This window comes from Protopterus annectens, chromosome 2.part0 (genome assembly GCF_019279795.1).
Source record: "Protopterus annectens isolate FY-2018-M chromosome 2.part0, PAN1.0, whole genome shotgun sequence".
NCBI lineage: Eukaryota > Metazoa > Chordata > Ceratodontiformes > Protopteridae > Protopterus > Protopterus annectens.
The window spans coordinates 59,875,582-59,891,766 of record NC_056728.1 but is presented as its reverse complement, the minus strand read 5'-3'; the positions used below and the strand labels follow the sequence as shown (position 1 = coordinate 59,891,766).

Sequence of the window (16,185 nt, the reverse complement as noted above, 5' to 3'; positions counted from 1 at the left end):
ACTTAAATATCAAAAGGAGGCTAGTCGTGTGATCTCCTGCCCCAAGTACACAATTTAAAGACATATTTACAAGCTATATACATACATCAACAATTCACATTTTAAAAATGCAGAAAACAAGTAAAAATGGTTAAAAAAATGCAAGGATCAGCTTCAACAAAATACAAACATATTTTAGTAACATATATAAGTTACCTAAATTATTTAAAAATTGTATCCTGTCTAAATATATATAATCTACCCTTAATTTAAAACAAAATTATGTTCACCTTTCAAATCTCTTTAGCTTTGACATAGGGGCTATACTTACTGCTCCATTAGTATAGCCCATATGTTAAAGCTAAAGACATTTGTTATTTAAGTAGTAGTATTTTTAAAGATTATGTCTGAAGAAGTTTTTAAAGCTTAAATATATAAATATGCATATCTGAGTGTATGTATATATTTATATATATTATATATATTTATATACATATATATATATATATATATATATATATATATATATATATATATATATATATATTTATACACACACACACACACACACACACACATATATATTTTTAAATATTGCAAGAAATGCACGGAATATACTGATTTTATCCCAATGCAGCCATCTTCATTAAGCTTCACTAAGCATAACAGGCAGCAAAATTGCATGTGCTTCTTGTTATCATGACAAGGGAGGCAAAAATGTTTTTTTCTTTAACAAAAACAATGGCAAAACTATTATGTTAAGACGTATTACAAATGCACAGACGTGGTATTCTGTGACCTTGTCTTTGCAACTCAGAAAAGAAGATATTAACTGGTAACGTGAGTAGTATTCAGTACTGCTTTGGACATGGAAGGCATAGCATAGTCTTCAGAATGGCACCTTTCCAAGAGATATGCAGATCGTGCTATATATGCAAATGGGTTAATGTCTGTCTGTATACATGTATTTGAGGGACTGGGCCATTATCATATGTGTGAGTGTGAGTGTGTGTGTGTGTGTGTGTGTGTGTGTGTGTGTGTGTGTGTGTGTGTGTGTGTTTATTAAATATTTTTATATATATATATATATATATATATATATATATATATATATATATATATATATATATATACACACACACACACACACACACACACACACGATCCTTCCATGGCATTAGGACTAGGCATCTGTTAAGGCTAACTGTCACTTCCTTCCAAAGGTTTTGTGTCTGCTGTTGCTGAACAAATCCTTTCATCTCCCTGATTTTTCCAGTAGAATCAAGGGAGCAGCACATTTTTCATAACTTTGCTTACTTATAATTTCTCTTTTGTCTGCATAGGGTGCATGTTTGTTTATTTAGCTCCTAGTAAAGATGGTGTGTTGGTTACCAGACAGAACTTTTCCCAGTGTTTTGTGTTATCAGTCAACGGATTCAGGATTATTTGTTGAAGGTCCATTCTCTGATGACAAAGCAATGAAAAAAATTCTGAATGCCAGTTTCAGTGAACATGATTTAAAGCCTTTTTGTTTTGCAGGAGGGCAAGCCTATAACTAATTTATACCAACTCCATGTTCACACAGCAGTGGAGAAAGTGCAACACCACGTTTTTGGTGGAAAACTCAGTAGTAAAACATTTGCGCTGTTATCCAGTGGAAAAACAGCATTTTGCAAAAATAGACATTCCCCAGTCTAATTGTCTCTAATTAGTTCTGTCATCAAGAGTCATTCCAGCAGGTGGTTTCTACTTTGTAGTGCTTGTTTCAATAATGTGTACCATGTTGGACATTTGTGCTACAACTTGTTGGTCTTTAATGTGCACTTTCACTAAGCATGATTAATGTGGACTTTCAGACCCTCAATTCAGGAGTAAAGCATCCTTTCTGTGTTTCAAGACTCCTCCTTCTGACTCCTCTGTTTGCCTGTCTGATTCCTGCATCTCTTGTTAGTAAAGTTTTGTGAATATTACTTAGAATTCAATCCAAGTGTCTACTGTTTATCTGGGGGGTGCAACAGTTATTTGTGTACTTGTTATATGAGCTGATCTTTAGAGAGCCATTTGTAAGAACCTGTCTTTTTATTTGGGGAGGGGAGTCTCTTTCACCATCTTATAACAGATGGTCCACGAGTATTACAAGCTTATAATGTTAAGGTCTTTGTCATTTTATTTTCTTCTTGTCTTGCAGTTGTATTATCCATGTTGTTATGGGGGGAGGGGGCTTAGTGGATACTGCAGCTGGTTATACCCACTTACATCTGGTACAAATGTCCCAAAGGAGTCTTGAGGGGAAGCATGTGTACCTGAGTATGGGATCTTGAGATTAGAGTAAATAAACTAGCTACTGGGAGGGCAGGTAGTGATATTCAGATGTCTAGTGATCTCAGGGGGCCCTCTCAAAAATTTGCTGATACGTTGAGTACTTGCATATCTTTTTCTTTGGAAATAGGGTTATTAGCACTGTATAATATTGAAGATTTAGTAATGGACATATTTTTTACAGCCTAATTAGACCCAGTATACAGTTTGATATGCAGACTTTCAGTTAAACTTACAAAGTTACTGCAAGTCCAGGATTGTTAATATTTGAATAAATACAAATGTATGGAAATAAAACAGGGATAGACAAATGGATAGAAACCTGCAGAGGAGGTGGGTGCAAAAATTGATTGAAATAAATATATAATTACTCATTTTTGGTGAGGCTTAACATTTATGTTTTTGTAAATGTATAGAAAAAACTTTTCTTGTCAGTTATTTCCGATTGAAATCCCAAACAGTAATTTATGTGAGGCAAAATTAATTAATTGACTTCAAAATATATAAACATTTTCTGAACGCTTATATAATTATCCTTGTTTGCAGTTTGTACTATAATATAGTAATACATTTTACAAGGTGACTGATTTGCCATTCTTTTAAACTTGCATACTAATCTGTGGTGAAAATGTATTTATTTTTTCGTTTGTCCAACAAAATAAAGTTATCCTTTATTTGATTTTTTTCTTATCCAGGCATCAAAAATGCACTTTTAAAAAAAAACAAAAGGCACCCGTACTGCAACTGTTTTAAACTCTGTTAGCTTTGTTGTCATCTAAGTATTATTTTTGCATTTTTACTATAGGCTTGGGCTTGACGGAATGAAGATGCAGGTAGATTTTCTTTCTCTTCATACTTTTTTTCATCAAGTAAGCATTGCTATTATTTGCAAGTTGGCAAACTACTTAAGAATTTTTTTTATGTATGTATTATTCTGTTTAGGGCACTAATGGCTCTCAGCTCTGGGATACAGCATTCGCTGTACAGGCTTACCTGGAGGTAAGTTAAGGATGTTGTTAATTATTAAAGTATTCACTGTGCTGGAATTAAATTTAATAACAAATTGAGCATAAGATTGTGTTTCTGACTTTTGTTAAGCACTGAAAAATGACTTTTAAATGTTTCCATTTCATGGTGGATTAACATATATGGGTCCCGGCAACTTATGTTTAATAGACACAATTTGGTTGACTAAGCAGATGGTGAACGGGCATGCAAGATCAACAATCCCCAGGTAGGGGAATATACCCTTTTCCCGGGGACTGTAAGATAATTAGCAGGGGGGGCTTGCCCTTCTTGCAAAAAATGATACTTTCCTTGTATGCGTTTTTTTTTTTAAGTTTTGCATGCACCGAGATTAATTCCTGTCACATTCATAATGTGTCGATGTGCATAATATTGATGAGTTTATGTTGACATTATGCACGCTGACATTAATGGCATTTGATCGGTTTTTGTAGGTCCATATATATATATATATATATATATATATATATATATGTGTGTGTGTGTGTATATATATATATATATATATATATATATATATATATATATATGCATACATATAAATTATAAATGTGTATGTATGCCTGCATGTTCTGTGTGTGGTTAAACTGGAAAAAATCATGCGTAGATGTGGGTTAAACTTGTGTTTTTTTTTTTTTTTTTTGAGGTATGTAGCAGAAATAACCCTTCATTAAGAGTTCAGTCAAGGAACAATTCTTTGGGGGTGTAACACAATAGAGAAAGAAACCATAGGAGTTGTACCTGAGTTACTTGACTTGTACATGCTCACTTGTTCAGTTTAACCTCTGTATATTGACTTTGAGCACTTATGTTAATTCTTTGCTCTCATCTTAAATGATTCAGTATTTTGGCTGCAGAATTCTTATGGAATGCAAGTTACATTAATATTTGTGAAAGAAGTATCACTTTCATTGTGTGCGTGTGATGAGAGTGTTAATAGGCTGACAAAATATTCTTCTCGTGAGAAAAAACATAAAAGCAGTTAAAATTCATGTTTAATAATTTATGAAGACTACAGAACTCACTGAAGCCTAAACATGCCATTTTATACAGTTTTTTTCAATTCTCTATACACTTAATTGCATGCTTTAGACTGATAACTAGTTGAGATGTCATGTTGTCATATAGTGGATTCTGTTTCATCCGTATGTCTGATCTGACTGATGGGATTGGAGTTACTTGTCAGATGTGAATCAACCCTTTGCTTGTGCTCTTTGCCTCAGACTTTTCCCTCCCAAGATGCTCTGTGCCCTGATAATTTCAGTTCTTGTTTGCCGCCATTGGAAATGAACAATCCTCAGATGTGCAGCTAAATGCTTTATTTATTGCTTTTTTTGACTTTTCTCGTCAAGTGTTGTAGCTGTTTCTCCAGATTAGTTAATGTCCCTTTTTAGATCACTATTGCAGTATTCCAACTGTTGGGTTATTTTAATAAATAACCTGGCTGTCAGGCCTGGGTCCCAAAACCTTCCATAGAGTCATATGTCTGACGTATCATCTAGGCCTGTAGGTATAAGGGCATATAAGCAGCTGTATGAGTGTAAATCATTGCACTATTTCGCCACCAGTCCGAATGCAGGTTTCACATCCATCTGTCTGTTTTATGCATGGTCGTTGATACTGTTGGTCTTCACTGGTTCAGATAAGTGTCCCATCGGTAGCCTTCCATTATTTTTCTCAATTGCATTGCTGTCTGTTGCTCTGTTAAATGTCCTGTAGGAGGGGAAAGTGTGATTGAGGTTGACAGATTCAGTATAAGGATCTCCACTCCTCTTGCCTTCAGCTTGGGTGCAGAGCTTGACTACAAAAATTGTACGCTCTGTCAGTCATTTGTTCCAAAGGCCCTAAGAACTCAACTTTCACCTCTTATTTCCTGCTTGGAAACTCAGCTCTTTAAATGCCTCAGCCAAGCAAAGATGGCAGGCCCTTCTACCCCTGCCATCCTATCCACTCAGAAGAAAAAGTTTAAGAGGCCTAGGCCCGATATCAAGACTGTCCAGTTGGGCTCAGAAGTACTCGCATATTTCTTGGAACTAGCAGTACACCGGGCACCTGTTATGACTCCTAATACTGCATCCCTGCAGGCGGCCATTACAGGGTCTGAGGTTCAAACTCCTGAAACAACTGAAGCCATCAGTAATAATGAGATGGAAGAACATCACTTAACAAAATTTCTGTGGGACCCAGAGGCATACCAGGGATCCAGGTTAGAGAGGAAATTCCTGTATCACTTACTTAAGTCAATCAGGGCTTTGAGCCTCTGTGGTTAGTCAAAGTGGATGTCGCACCTAGAAAAAAGAAACAAAATGAAAACATTCCTTCTTTCTAGACATCCAAAGAAAAGGAGTGGATGAATTTTACACAGGGTCTGTTTAAGGCCATCATGACACTCCAGTTACGATCCTTTGCAGGGACGTCTATTCCTTCTGATACTCCTTTCACTCTACAAAAAAAGACAATTAGACACTTCATCTGAAGATAAAGAATGAAACTCAGATGAGCACTTTTTAGCCTGTCCATCCCAAATCTATCTACCCACTCAGGTGGGCTCAGATGATTACCTTTCTTTTGACTCCCCTGTTGAAGAAGCTTCTTTTGGGGAAACTGCTGTTAATATGATGAAACATTTTGAATGGGAATCTAAACAGATTTCTGAAGTTCAACAGAGAGATTGTAACTTCTTGGAAGTAGGTACAATTGCTTTGGTGTCACCTGTTCTAGAAGCCTTCCTGGCTGCCTTTGCATCCACTTCCACTGTCCCAGACTCCCAGCCACCAGCATCTAAAAGGTCTGGCAGGTTTTACAATGTATCTGAGGTCTGTGGCAGACCCCTCTGTGTTATCCACATTAACAGACCAGCCCTCTAAGTTACTGCCTGCTGCCAGTTGTCTTCCTTTGGATAATGACAGCAGAGCAATAGACAAATTGGGGAAAAAGGTTTATACGTTCTCCACTCTGGCCTTTAGAGCTTGAATTTTCAGACTTAAGGACTAAATACTTAATGTCTATTCTCAGCAGTTTAAATAAAAACTCGTCCACCCCAGAGGAACCTACTAGGCTTTATCTTTGGTGGCTCAGGCTTCCCATATAGAAAGGTTACAACATTAAATGGAGCTATGATGCAGTGGTAGCTTCCTGCAGGGGAGCTGTTACAGGTTCTGTTATCAGGACGCATGCATGGTTACATTCTCAACCCCTTCCAGAAGATAAACTCATTGACTCTCCATTAAACAGTGACCTTATGTTTGGTCTGGATGCCGCCAGTCTTTTCAAACAGTTGCAGGAACAAAGTAAGTTTATGAAGGACTCTCAACAGATGTTTATTACATCTGTGCCAAGATGCTGAAATAATTACCCTGTAAAACTCACTTTCTTCACCACAATGTGTGGGAATGGGGTTCTACTGCAGACTATTCTTTATCCCAAGAAAAGAACCAGACTGGAGACCAGTTATGGATCTCTCCACACTGTGCACCTTTCTCCTTGTTCCATGTTTCATGATATTGTCCCTGCAAATATTGCTTCCATTCATCCTTCTCCTTCTGCAAGCCTTCCTGGTGTCTTTAGACCCAAGGGATGCCTATCTCTGCATTCCTTTTTGCTCTGTGTACAGGAAATATCTAATGTTTTCTACTGGCTCATCACACTTTTAGTTCTCTACTTTGCCTTTTGGACTGCACAGCCCATAGATTCTTCACAAAGTCTTCACAAAGTTCGCCCCAGTAATAGCTTACTGCGGAGACCTCAGGAAATCCAGATCTTCCCTTATTTGGATGACCTGTTAACAAAGGCTCCTTCTCAGCAAGTGTTCTTGGCTCATCTCAAGATCACCATGGCCTTATTTTAATCCTCTGGGTTTCCCAGTTGACCTAAAAAAATGTCAGAAATTAAACCAACCGAAGATCTAATTTTCTTGGGGTGCACACAAGATGGCAAACCCATGTAGTCCTTTCTGCTGCCAGACAGAGTGCAAGCCCTATTTACTTTGTTTTCTCTTCTCCCTTTTCAGTCCTGTACTGCAAGGGATATCATTGGAGCACTGGGATTCATTGCAGTAATCAGCCCTATAGTCCCCTTTGCTAGACTCCATAAGAGGAAGATCCAGTGGTACCTGAAATCCACCTGATCCCAACATTGTCATCCCCTGGCCACATAGATTCCTCTCTTGCCTTGCGTAAAGAAGGTTATACTGCGGTGGATATCACAGGTAAAGCTAAACCCAGGTCTTTCCTTCAAAATACAGACACCACAACAGGAGCTGCACAAAGAAGCATCAGATAATACATGGGGAACATGGATGGGCTACCTGAAAGTTTAGGGGCAATGCTCTGCAAAGCTGTGATCAGAGCACATCAGTCTTAAAGAGATGAGGCCACTAATACAGACCCCGCAGATTTTCTCCCATTCTTGGAAATCATGTCCATTAAGAGTGTTCACAAATGACAGAACGGTGATGTGGTACACAAGCCAGGAGAATCAGCTCTTATTAACTTTACAGACTGGCTTTTTCGGCATGGGAGTAGGTTGTAAAACCAAACCTCTCCTTTCACGCCTTTTACATTCTCTCACAGGGCAATGTCCTGGCAGACTTTCTAAGCAGATCAAGGGGAGATTCTCACAAATGGATGCTGAACAGGGCTATCTTCTTAGACATGTGCACAAAAGGACAATCTCACAGACAGAGCTTTTTGCTTTCATCAACAGCAAACAACTTCCTGTCTTTTGCACCAGGACCTACTGTTCTCTAGACTGGAAAATGTACACAGTGTCCTTCCCTTGGAAAGGGATGTTTGTATATGCTGAGCCTAGCACTTCTGCTTCCCAAGGTCTTATTACAGATCCAAAAGGAATGCCAAGTGTTTTGCTGGTGATTCTGTGTTGACCAAGGCAGGATCCCCCTTCTCTTCCAGCTAGCCATGGGCCATCATGAGAAGCTTCTCTCCAGGATGGACTTACTCATACAGCAGAAGTGCTCACTGCTTCACCCCAACCTGTCATCCCTCAGCCTGACAGTATGGCTGACAGGATTATTTTTGCTTGTCCTGTCTTAGCTGAACAGTTTATTTTTTCTCTTAGGCTTACTGGCTTGGAGCTAGTCCAATTATTTCTGTTCATATGTTTGCTTATGTATTAATATGCCCATGGGCTTGGGTCATACATCAGATGCTTGGTTCAAAGGAAGGCTTTGTCTTTGGTCCCTTGGCCAGAAGTCAAGGTTTTTGTTGAGATAGCCCAACAGCTTGGAATACTGCAATAGTGATCAGTAGGATATCTACTGTTATGCTAACTTCTTACACAACTGTATTTTTCAACCTTAGAATTTAGACATTAGTAGCTTAGACATCTCATGCTGTTGTTGGTTTTCCATGCCTGTACTCATCTCAGTGTTTAGGTGGCTGCCTGGCATCCTTTTTTTGGCTTTAGTTAAAAATGAAAAAGTTTGCTTAGCAAATTAAACAGCTTCTTCCTTATATCCTATTGTTATAATTCTTGCTGAGTGTTTTTCTTCTGCTGTTATACTTGTGTTTGAAATGGAGAAAGACTCTGATAAGAGTTTTAAAAATGTGTAAAGTGCGGACACAAAGCTGCCCCCTCAGGTTCCCCATTATTCTTGCTTTGTTTGTTTGTTTAGGCCTGGAACATGTTGATGTCAACATTTCATCAAGATTTCAGCTGCAGGGCTGTGGCTAGTTAGCTCAACAAGTTAATTTTCCACTGTCTTTTCCCTCCAGAACCTCAGGGACCCGAGGGGAAAATGGACAAAAACAAAGATAAGGATGAGGACTGAGAATCTAGAAAAAGAAAATTGCAGGATCAGACTGCATCCATGGATCTGAAGGTTTCTAAATCCCAGGATAAGGATTCTTCCCTTCCATTCACCTCAAGTCTACAGCTAAGTTACCTGAGACTTGTAATCAGAGAGAAGTCCCTTCCTCCAGCTGCGAGTAGATGCTCATTGGAGAGTGAGCTGTTGACTTATTCCTTCCAGGCTTCCTTTAGGTGCCTTGGTAATATCTACTTGGTCATTCACGAGTACTACAGAAGTGGATTGGGAGCCCATGATGAGGGCTGTCCTTAAAACTCACATGCAGTAAGGCATCATTACATTCCCTCTTTACTCCTAGGGTGGATCGGATTGGTGTCCCTTACCATTATCAGCTCCCTCCCTGGCACCTATCTCTGTGCCATGGCTGCCATGACTTTGGAGACTACATGCCTTGTGGTCCCTGTCACATCATTTGTGGCACCTGTATAGTCTGCTTCGCCAGCTTTGCATTTGATGCACTTGACTCTGGGTGAGCCTCAGCTCTGACTGCTTGACATGGCGTCTTTTGCTCTGTCTTTGGCTCCAGCCTGTGTGAAGCCCTTTTCAGCATCAGAGCCTTTGGCTTTTGAGCTATCTCCATTCTCTAGCTCAGACACATCTGGGTGATTGGCGCTTAGGGTTTGACCTCCTGTTTCGAGAGTTACTGCTGTGTGAGGAAACAACTGAGCTCCTGAGTTGGGCTCCTAGGGTCTCACGGATTCTGGATCAGCATTCAAGGTCTTGGAGAGGATAATAGGTTCTCCACAGAGATGTTCAGCAGATCATCCTTCAACACTGGATCCTTGCTCAGATGCCCACTTGACTGTTTTTGCTCCCTCATTTCATGGCCCACGGGAACAGAGCAGACCTGTTGTCTTAAAAGAAATAGCCACATTGCTAATAGACTGTTCTGGGGACTCTGATCAATCATATTCAGAAATCCCCAGAAAGAGAACATGTAAAAGGAGGCATGTGAACTTCCTTATGGGGTCTCTATTCAGATTTGGACTTGGATTGTTGAAAAAGTTTTCCATAAGACTCCATATTTGGTGAAATCAAATGAGTTAATGAGACAGATAAGATACTGGCCACCCATGCCACTCTCTCAGGATGAGAAAGTGATCTTTGAGGCATGTGTTTTTCTTCCTTTACCCTTTGGGTGGTCCCTCCAGTGGACAGGCTTATGGACCTAGTTGCTAGGAGGGTATGACAGGAACTGAATGTGGCAAAGGCTGTTGCACGTAAACAAATCAAAATCTTAAGCCCTTCCAAAGATTGGCTGATCTGGTCAATGGGTCCTCCTGAGGACTCCATGTTTGTTGTGGCAGCCACGAAAAAGGAACTGTTTGACAAGTTTTTGACTACCCATCCTTGTAATAGAGAATCTAGGTTGATAGGATGGGGAACCAAGCTTGTACCATAAGCAGTTTTGCTTTTAAGGTGCTGAATTATTTAAAACACATGAACTACTTTCAGTGAGACTTAAATCAGGATATGGATGCTTTGAAAAAGCTTGCACAACAAGATTCCCCAAAACATTGGCAGGCTATCCTGGGAACAGTGTTGAATTTCACAAACCTGTCTATGTGGATGCTCCATAACACAGCAGATGGAGTGGTAAGAGTGACGGGCACCAGTCTCACAATGTGCCTCTATGCCTTGCTCAGCTTGTGCATCCTTCACCAATTCCAGATGTGATGGTACCACCATATTTGGTCCTACAGTGAAAGAAAGATTGCGAAAGTATGATGAAGAAGGCAAGACTTTATCTGCTGTAGGAGTTAGATTCGAGAGCCATCAGTGACCATTTAATAGGAATCATAAAGGCTGTAAATCCCTGGTGTTTAGTAAACCCCAACATCAGTCCTTCCATTCTTCTTTAGACAGGAACTGCCATGGCAGAGGTGATTACTTCAGTGTTTGTTGACCTAGAGGTTGAGGAATTTTGCATATCAGGGCTTTTGAGGCTCCTTCTCATTAAGGCAGAACAAATGACCTTGAAGTCATACCCGAATGTCCATTGCTGGATATAGTCAGGGGCACCTTTATCTTCACTCATCTGCATGGTTGGCCATCAGGCAGGACAAGAGAGTAAAGGACATAATATTCAGAGGCCATTTCATTCCACTTTTTCCCTTCCATCTCCCCCCAACTTGATGCTGAAACAGAGAAATAGCACTAGTACAAAAAATAGCCATCGAATAGGTCCCTTCAAATCAGAGAAGTCAGGAGTCTATTCTGGAAACTTTTTATTTTCCAAGAACAAGGACATCAGGATGACTCTGGACTTCAGTGGTCTGAACCAGTTTGTCAGAAAGACCCCATTCAGAATGGTCATAGTGCAAACAATCTTCTTTTGTCTAAAGGAGGGCAATTGGTTGTGTTCCATTGACCCTCCAGATGCTTACCTTCATATAAAAATTATGAATATTAAGGTGTTATATTCAGTTCCATCTGGGAGCGAGTCACTATCAATTCAGAACCCTGTCCTTTGCTCTCACCACAGCCTCTAGGTGTTCACCAAGTGCATGGCAGGAGCATTAGCAGCGTAAATGCAGCTAAGAAGGATACGTGTACTTTGCTATCTGGATAACTGGCTTTTTGCTGCAGTGTCCTTGGAGTCCTTACTAGCAGCCAGAAATTACTTTTCACAGCTCTAACTTTAAGTATATCCATCAATCTTGAAAATCATGCATTCTCCCTTCACAGACAATAAAATTCATTGATTAATGCATAAATACAAAAGCTTGCTTCTCAAGTCTTCCTCTAGAGAGAGCATTAGCTCTAAAATCTGCAACACTACTTTATACAATAACATCACCCCAAGGCCTTATTTCTTTAAATGTTTGGTCTCATGGCAGTTTCCCTTACAGTGTTTTTTATGGTTGCCTACGTAAGAGAATCTTTCAGTAGTTACTTTTCAGCTAGTGATCATAACTGTCAGACTCCCTGTCCATTCTGATCTGCATAATTTCCACCTGCAGGACACATCTAACCTGATGGCAACTCTCTAAAATGTAGGTTACCCCTTTCATTTGCCTTCCCTAGCAGTGACAGTCACCACAGACATCTGCTCTCTGAGGTGGAGTGGAGAGGCCATTTTAAGGGGAGGATGATTCAAGGAGTATAGACACAGAGAACAGTCTTCTCATCCATGACTTGGAGATGGGAGAGGTCCTCCTAGCTTTGCAGGAATTTCAGGACATCCTTCCCCATGAGATGATCTTGATTCAAACAGTCAACATGTCAGTAGTTTGTTACATCAACAAGTAAGGAGGAACTAAATCCTATCCCCTTTGCAGAGAGGCAGTAAGGGTCTCACAGTGGGTATTGGATTCTCATTGCTTTCTAGTGGCAACATATATTCCAGGAAGAGCAAACTGTCTAGTGTTCAAGCTCAGCAAGTCTGTTCTGATACCACACAAGTGGTCTCTCAACCCAACAGTGATTCAACAAATGTTTAGTTGCTGGGACACACCCTCCTGCTTTCTCACCAACATGAAATGCAGCAGATACTTCACTCTGTTACCTCCAGAGAGGGTACCTCCAAGGGATTACTGCAGTCTGCACCCCTGCATTGCTGTATGCCTTCCTGCCACCTTACCTTATCCACATGTCATTAATAAAGCAGCTTGTGGCAAACCTACTGTAATTCTCATTGCTCCCTTGTGGTTCAGGCAAGTCTGATTTCCCCTGCTGAAGCTTCATCTGCAGGTGCCTTGGATCCAAAACCAGATCCACTTTCTCATCCCTCACTCCAGCCTCATATGGACCTCCTTGGTCTCAGTTTTACTGCATGGCACCTCCAATTCCCATGATGGGCTTCGATCCCTCAGTTTCACAAATCAGTGATCTGTGACTTGTCAGCTTCCCAGAAAGAATCTACTCAAAAAATATATAAAAGAAAGTGGAAAAGGTTTTCCATCTGAGCATCTTCTCAGAACCTAGACCCATTTTTTGTTCTGGTATCAGAGGTTTTACAATTCCTACCAATCCTATATGAACAGGGATCTAGCTTCTGTGCCATCAAAGTCCAGTTAACCTCTGTATCTGTCATTATGCATTTCAAGATTATTCCTTGGCCTTTCACAAACTCTGCAAAGCTTTTCTCAGAATATTTGTTATACTACACCTGCCCAGAAAGGATACTCCCCCCCCCCCCCCCAAAGATCTTATCCTGGGTCTGAAGTCTTTACCTAAACCTGCCTTTGAACGAGCTGCTTCAGCAAAATTTCAGTTCTTAGTTAAACACTGTATCTTCACTTGTTCCATACTTAATATTTCGTAAAAGTAAGAGTATCCTTAAGAACTGATCCATCCTTTCTACCTAAAGTTGCTACAGAGTCTAACTTGAACCAAGCTATTCATTTGCCAGTATTCTTTCCAAATTGCACCAACCGAGGAGAATACTTTCTTCACACACTGGATGTCCACTGTCAGTTATGGTTCTGTTTGCATAGAACTAAAGCCAACAGGAAGGACTCAGTTGTTCACCTCCTTTGCTCAAAATAAATTGGGTTTTCAAACAAACTCTGTCCAAATGGTTGTCCGACTGCATATCATTTATTTGTTTATGTAAGTAGCAAAGAAGCTCTTCTGCTAGACCTAAGGCTTATTCCAGCAGATCAATCACTATATCTGTGGCAAGTTTCAAAAATTCAACAGTGCAAGAAATATGTGCAGCAGCTACATTGTCTTATTTACATACATTTGTCAAAAATTACAAACTGAATGTAATTTCCAGATCTAAAGCTTCCTTAGGTGCCTCTGTCCTGAAGGATGTCTTGACTTGATGCCACTCAGGAAAGATGATAGTTTGGGATTCTGTCTCATTTGTTGGATTAGAAGAACAGAAAAAACAGGGTACAAAAGTCATGTATTTACTGTGATGATGGATCCTTTTTATCCTTGCAAGTGTAATACAACGTTTCTCCCTCCCTTAGTCTTTTTCCTGTATCTGAATACTTGTTGGCTTTCAACAACAATGACAAACTTGATCTGAAGCTAGAACATCATAGAAGGGAAAAGTTTAGGCGCTTCAGACAAAGATCACTAGAAGGTGGCTGGATCAGCTCTGATAGGTGGTTCCAGTCCCATCTGTCATATCAGGTGGACAAGAAGATAATGTTTTTTTCTTTCTTTTATTTGATCTGCTTGTTCCCAGAAGTTTTTAAGTTGGTTTAGTAAGGAGGAGCAGTGGTATCAGAGGTATAAGGCCTTATGCCATTTGATGCTTTTTTGGATAGGTTTCCTAGGTTAGTGATTCATTCTTTGGATTATCTTCTATTACTTTGCTTCCATGTTCTTCATACCTCATCTCTGAATTTTCACAAGGGGTTAAGCTGTTTGGTCAGTCATTTCTTATAGCTTGTTTTGTGGAGTCTAGAGATAATTAAAATGTTTGCTTTGGATTTATAGAAGGGTGTTTGTTGAAGAGTTGGCAGCTATTTCTGGGTCTTGTAAGAATAAGACAGGTGTCCAGTCCAATTGAGAGAGGGTTTCTGAAGCTTTTGTCTGTTTTAACTCTTATTAGTTAAGCTGCCTGTATGTGTGCTGTTTTTGAAAGTGAAGTTTATTGGGTAGTGGTCACTGAGAGAAGAGGAGAATTATTGTATTAGAATTTTTTCTGGAATGTTTTTGATCACAAGGTCCATGAGGGAGTTGTTGATTGATCTTTGTTTAGTCTGGTAGGCTGTGAAATGAGGTGGGATGAGTCTAGATCTGCTAGCCAGTTATTGACATCTTTGTTGCTAGGTTTAAGTAGGCTTAATTTAAAGTCACCCATTATTAGTATTTTGGTGAATGGGGTGTGGTTTGAGTTAGCAATTTGATTGTGTTTTACTTTTTTAAGTTAGGAGGTGTGGTAGGTAGGCCGAAACAAAGTAAATATCTTTAAAACTGGGTTTGGTTATTTTCACAGCTAGCCAATGGGGGTCATGCTCTGAAGGGTTGTGGCTTGAGCTTATGTGGAGTCATAGGTAAGTTTTGTAGAACATCATTTTCCTCCCATCAGCTCTACTTCCAGGTCTGTTGTTTAGTGCATATTGATCCGTACTACCATTCCCAGGTTCTGTTGTTTAATGTATTAGACATGAGCTGGGAGTTACTTTTGGAGTTGTGGATGGTTTGTGGAATCTGTTACCCAACTCTGATGCAATTGCAGATTAATTTGAAAGAAATTATAGTTGTGATTCAACTACTCTGAGATTTTTCTTAATTATGTTCAATTATGGGTTGTTCAGGTATTCATTTACAGTATCATAATGATGTTGTATATAAACTTCGTAGGAAAAGGCTGCATAGCTTTGCAGTTTAACTATGAAACTGTGGATATTATTCAACAAACTGCTTTTAGTGGCTATTTATTTTTGGGGAAAGGAATTGTTCCAGCAGTTTTAAGTCAAACATTGTTAGATCAGACCATACATGCTAACTTAATAGGTATTTCATAATATTAGAAATGTGTCGTGTCCCAGAAATAGATCTCTTCACAATCTCCTTCTGCACTCCCAAATTCTTAGAGTAGACCTCAAAATACTGTAACAAAGCTTTATGCCTTCTTTCAAAACCCTTTTTATTTACAAAAATTTGAGTCCCTGAAATTAAGAAAATATTTGAGTCTTGCAATATCTTACTGGGTAAGACAGCTATAGATGTTCTTCGTGTTTCACAGTTGCAGTCATTACATTTGGGTTATCTGCTTGCAGGTAGCCTCAGTCATCCTGATTGGCAAAGTCTTGGGTCCTGCGCCGGTTGCTGTCCCTTCTTCCATGACGTTAGGTCATCAGGGGTATAAAACATGCAACACGTGAAAGAAAACAAAAGCTGGATAAACTCCTGGTATACACCTCAAGCGAAAAAAATGAAAAGACCAATGGTTAGACCACAGCTGAAGATAAAATGGAATAATCCACGTCAGGAAATAAATCACTTGCAGCTTCACAGTAGTGCCCTTTATAAAACCAAAAGTTGTAACTGAGATGTAGTAGTCAAGGTAGGAAACGGTTCACTTGCAGTTTTACACCACTTTATTAAACAAGAGTAAGCACTTTCGC

At 39.5% G+C, this 16,185-nt stretch overlaps 1 protein-coding gene across 3 annotated transcripts in view; it reads left to right on the top strand.

The window, feature by feature from the left end:
* Nucleotides 1-16,185, top strand: part of LSS (lanosterol synthase) — a 787,682-nt gene that overhangs the window by 375,724 nt on the left and 395,773 nt on the right. For all 3 annotated transcript variants that reach the window (XM_044060550.1, XM_044060549.1, XM_044060551.1), the window contains 2 exons: nt 3,104-3,131; nt 3,241-3,297. In XM_044060550.1, coding sequence (XP_043916485.1) covers nt 3,104-3,131; nt 3,241-3,297 — 85 coding nt within the window. The remainder of the gene's footprint in view (nt 1-3,103; nt 3,132-3,240; nt 3,298-16,185) is intronic.